The sequence below is a fragment of the Daucus carota genome, chromosome 3 (assembly GCF_001625215.2).
Source record: "Daucus carota subsp. sativus chromosome 3, DH1 v3.0, whole genome shotgun sequence".
Taxonomy (NCBI): Eukaryota; Viridiplantae; Streptophyta; class Magnoliopsida; order Apiales; family Apiaceae; genus Daucus; species Daucus carota.
This window is the reverse complement of record NC_030383.2, coordinates 41527981-41532243: the sequence shown is the minus strand read 5'-3', so window position 1 is coordinate 41532243 and position 4263 is coordinate 41527981. Positions and strand designations below refer to the sequence as shown.

General features: G+C 40.3%; 1 protein-coding gene across 1 annotated transcript; it reads left to right on the top strand.

The window, feature by feature from the left end:
- Positions 1–1559: 1559 nt before the first annotated feature.
- Positions 1560–3789, top strand: LOC108215467 (scarecrow-like protein 8). Its single transcript, XM_017387983.2, has one exon. It carries the CDS (start codon positions 1840–1842, stop codon positions 3610–3612), a length of 1773 nt encoding a protein of 590 aa, XP_017243472.1. The 5' UTR covers positions 1560–1839; the 3' UTR covers positions 3613–3789.
- Positions 3790–4263: the final 474 nt, after the last annotated feature.

Genomic DNA, 4263 nt, shown 5'->3' with positions numbered 1-4263 from the left:
CACTTTTTTATTTTAAGTAAAAAGCACTTATTTTAAATTCACCTAAATAGCTCCATTATCTTAAAATGTGTAAGTTTTTTAAACTGGACGTAAAAAGAAACCGAAGGATATATTATGCATAAATATCGTTAAACCCCCTCCCTCTTAATTGAAAGAGGAGGTAGGCAGCTGTAGGTTCAATTTGTTAGGACTCGTGATGATGATGATTATGATCATCAAGTCATCAAGTGTGTTGTGTGTGTGATTGGATTGCAGTGTTTTACATGTGTCTCCTTAGATTTATCTTAACATTTCTTTCGCAACTGTTATTTCACAAACTCACATTTATTCCCCCACATCAACTTATTCTCCATCACACTCACGCGTTTCCCTAAACAAACTCAAAAATATCGTGTTGGGTCTCAGCTGGGTTTCGCTTTTTCGTCTGGTTGTGATGGCTTTGTCCCCTTTAAGGGAACTGATGATTGTGTCCTTCAAGCTCTGAAGCAGGAAGGGTGGGATAGGGAGAAAAGTCGCAAAGGAAAGGCAAAGGTGCTTGAGGATTACAGTTTTAACAACAACGGCTTGCTTTCTCCTGAAGCCGTCCTGCTGCTAGATGAAAGGAAGTTGGGCGCTCTGTCCCGTATTTTCAATGCCTCGGTTGTTAATATGGAATCTACCGCGTTTGCCGGAATTGCTGTGAAAGATGTCCTGAACAAAGCTGTGCTAGGTAAGTTGGCAGAGTTGCTTCCCCTGTGGAGCATGACAAAGTCTGAAATGGATGAGTCTTCTGGGGATGGTGGTTTCATGAGTGTTTACAATGTAATGAAATTAATGGGGTATGGTAATCAAGATGCTGAGAACAAGTATTATGCTTCCCGCGCTTCTACTTCAGCTCAGCGTCGAGTTTAGTGTTCTGTGGTGTTAGTTTCAGGGTCTCAGTCTCTCTTCCATGCTAGGGATTAGTTCCTCTTTTGGTGAAGTTAAAGTTCCTTTGTAATAGGCTTCAGGGTAGGTTTCGATGGTTCATGTTTTTTGATCCATCCTTTTGGTGCATTGTAAGATACTCTGAGACTTTAATGAAATTTCCTTTGCTTTTCAAAAAAAAAAAAAAAAACTCTACGTAATAGATCATTTCGTATTTCTCCCCTGCAATGACAGAATCACAAGACTGTTACCACATTTATTTTTGTCTCCATTTTTAATTCTTACCGAAAAGCAAATATAATAAGTATAAAAAATTAATTTTCACCCACAAAATTCAAATCTTTCTGATCTCCTCATTATTTCCCTAATATTAGCAATTACTCAAAAATCTACTCAGCCTGCCAAAAAAATAACAGCACATTTAAATAGACCACCAAAACCGAGGAGAAAAATTAACCCCAATTCCTTGTGATTTACTTTAATTTCACATTTATTCCTCATTTAAAACACAGGAGCTGTACCACACGCGTATGAATTTATACAAAAAAGCATTTGGGTACGGGATAACAATTTAATAATTTGTTTAACCAAGTCCACCAAAGTGAGAAACGCTATAAAATGATTCAAAGTATCAAACCGGTGAACGATACGACAACCTTTCCGCATATTAAAATAATAATTAAAATACAATTATTTTAATTCCGTTTCTTACATAAATACACTACCACATCAACAAACGCAAACAACTTTCGCTCATACCTTTATCTCCCATCTATACATACATTTCTCTCTGTCTAAATATTATTCATCTTATTAAATTTCGGTTCTATTTTTATTTAATTTTCGGGCGCCTTTTTCGTGCAAATGTCAAATCAGAATCAAAGCTTGGGCTCCTGTGATTAACAACAGTTTTATTCTTCGATTAAAGGTGAAATGGCGTCAGGCTTCTCCGGCGGATACTCCGATTTTTCGATTTCCGGTAGCATGAACACGAGATCTGTCAACGATCCGCGACGTCCGTACATGTCGAATCTGGCCGGAATGGACTCCGACGTGTCTTCTCAGATGTTTAATCGGCGGCCTGAGCCGACGGGGAAGCGGTCTTTATCGGAGTTTCAACAACACTTTCAACAGCAGCAGCAGCTGGCTCTGTATTTAAGAAATGTTAAACAGAGAGCTAGTTATCAACAGAATGCTTCGCCGATATCTCCGCTCTCGCCGCCGGTGGACTTTTACGGTCATTCTCAGTCGCCGGATATTTCATCGCTTTCGTCTAATTCAGCCTACAGAATTCCGATCTTTCAGCAACTCCGTCAACATCAACAACAACAGCAGCAACGACAACAACATCAACATGTTAATAACATGATATTATCGGCCAAGCCAGAAGCTCCGGCCGAGAAGAATATGATGCATCGGTTACAAGAGCTGGAGAAGGCGTTACTAGACGACGATGAGGATCAGAACGACGTCGTAGCGGCAACTTCTGTTGTTACGAACAGCGAATGGTCAGATACAATTCAGAGGCTAATCGGAACGGATCACACAACAGTATCACCCTCACCAGCTTCTTCATCATCATCGTGTTCATCTCCATCGATTATTTGCGCCAAACAGTCCTTAACGGAGGCCGCAACCGCGATCTCTGAAGGCAAACTTGACATCGCTAACGAGATTCTCACGCGAGTGAGCAAAGTTTCCAACAAACAAGGCACGGCGGAGGAGAGACTGATGGCGTACATGTGTTCCGCCTTGAAAACGCGCCTGAATCAAACGGAGAATCCGCAAGACCTGTACGGAAAAGATCATATGGCGTCTATACAAATGCTCTACGAAGTCTCGCCGTGCTTTAAGCTTGGATTCATGGCGGCTAATCTCGCGATACTCGAAGCTCTCCCTGACGATGAAAACAATGTCAATCTCCACGTAATCGATTTCGATATCGGTCAGGCCGGCCAATACATCCATCTACTTCACGCTCTCGCTGCCAAGAGGACAGCGAATAGAGTAATTGCTCTCAAAATCACAACTTTTCTCGATTACGCAACCGACTTAAAAGCTGTTGGAGATGGATTAAAAGTGCTGGCCAGCAAAGTCGGTGTTAATTTAAGTTTCAGAGTCATGAATCTCAATATCAACGATCTTAACATCGGATCATTCGGTTTGGAAGTCGGCGAAATTCTCGCCGTGAATTTCGCTTTCCGGTTGTATAAGCTCCCGGACGAGAGCGTCTCGACGGAGAATCTCCGCGACGAGCTCCTCCGCCGCGTGAAGAATTTGTCACCGAAGGTTGTCACGTTAGTTGAGCAAGAAATGAACGCCAACACGGCGTCGTTTGTGGCGAGGGTGAACGAGACGTGCGGATATTACGGAGCATTGTTTGAGTCGTTGGACGCGACGGTGCCGAGGAATAAACCGGAGCGAGTTAAGATAGAGGAAGGACTGAGTCGGAAGATGAGCAACTCGGTTGCGTGTGAAGGTAGGGACCGTGTAGAAAGATGCGAAGTGTTGGGCAAGTGGCGGGCCCGGATGAGGATGGCTGGGTTCGAGGAGAAGAGACTGAGTCAGAAACTCGGTGAGTCGTTACGAGTCAAGCTTAACTCGGGTACACGTGTTAACCCGGGTTTCACGATCAAAGAAGAAGCTGGGGGGATTAGCTTTGGTTGGATGGGACGTACTCTCACTGTCGCATCCGCTTGGCGTTAAGTGTTTTTTCAAAAAAAATATATTAATTAAATTTAACTCGAATTTAATTTAGGATATTTAGTTATTTACTGTCAATTGTAATATTAGTATTCGAGTAGAAATGATCAAATGAGAGCTGTTTTAAATGAATGTTAATTTCTGAATTTAAATAAAAATTCGTGAAATTTGTGGTGTTTATATATGTGCGGGGTCCTACAAAACTTATGAATAAACGGCGCTTTTGGATTCCACAGAATAATTCGTATTTCTGGGCCTACAGTATTTATTTTAGGTTGGGCGCGTTTGGCAGGAGGTGAATATTTTAGGTTACTTCTTTACGTAGGTTCCCACCACAAGTGTTAACTGGTGGGGGCTTACAAATTATACAATCACATATATATACAGTAGTTTTTTAATGTTATCTTATATTGGCTCCACTTATCTTTTAAGAAACAAGTTTTTTTTTTGTGTGTTTTTAGAATTTATATAAAGTATATTGACAGTATATTGGTCATTTGATGCGATTTAAAAAATTGTTTTTATAAATGAGAAGTTAATTATAAATGAAAACTGCTAATTATTTACAAACAATAAGTTAATTATAAATGAGAAATAATTTTTATTTTTATATGTTTGGATAAATTTTTTGGTGTTTACTATCTATTGGATTTA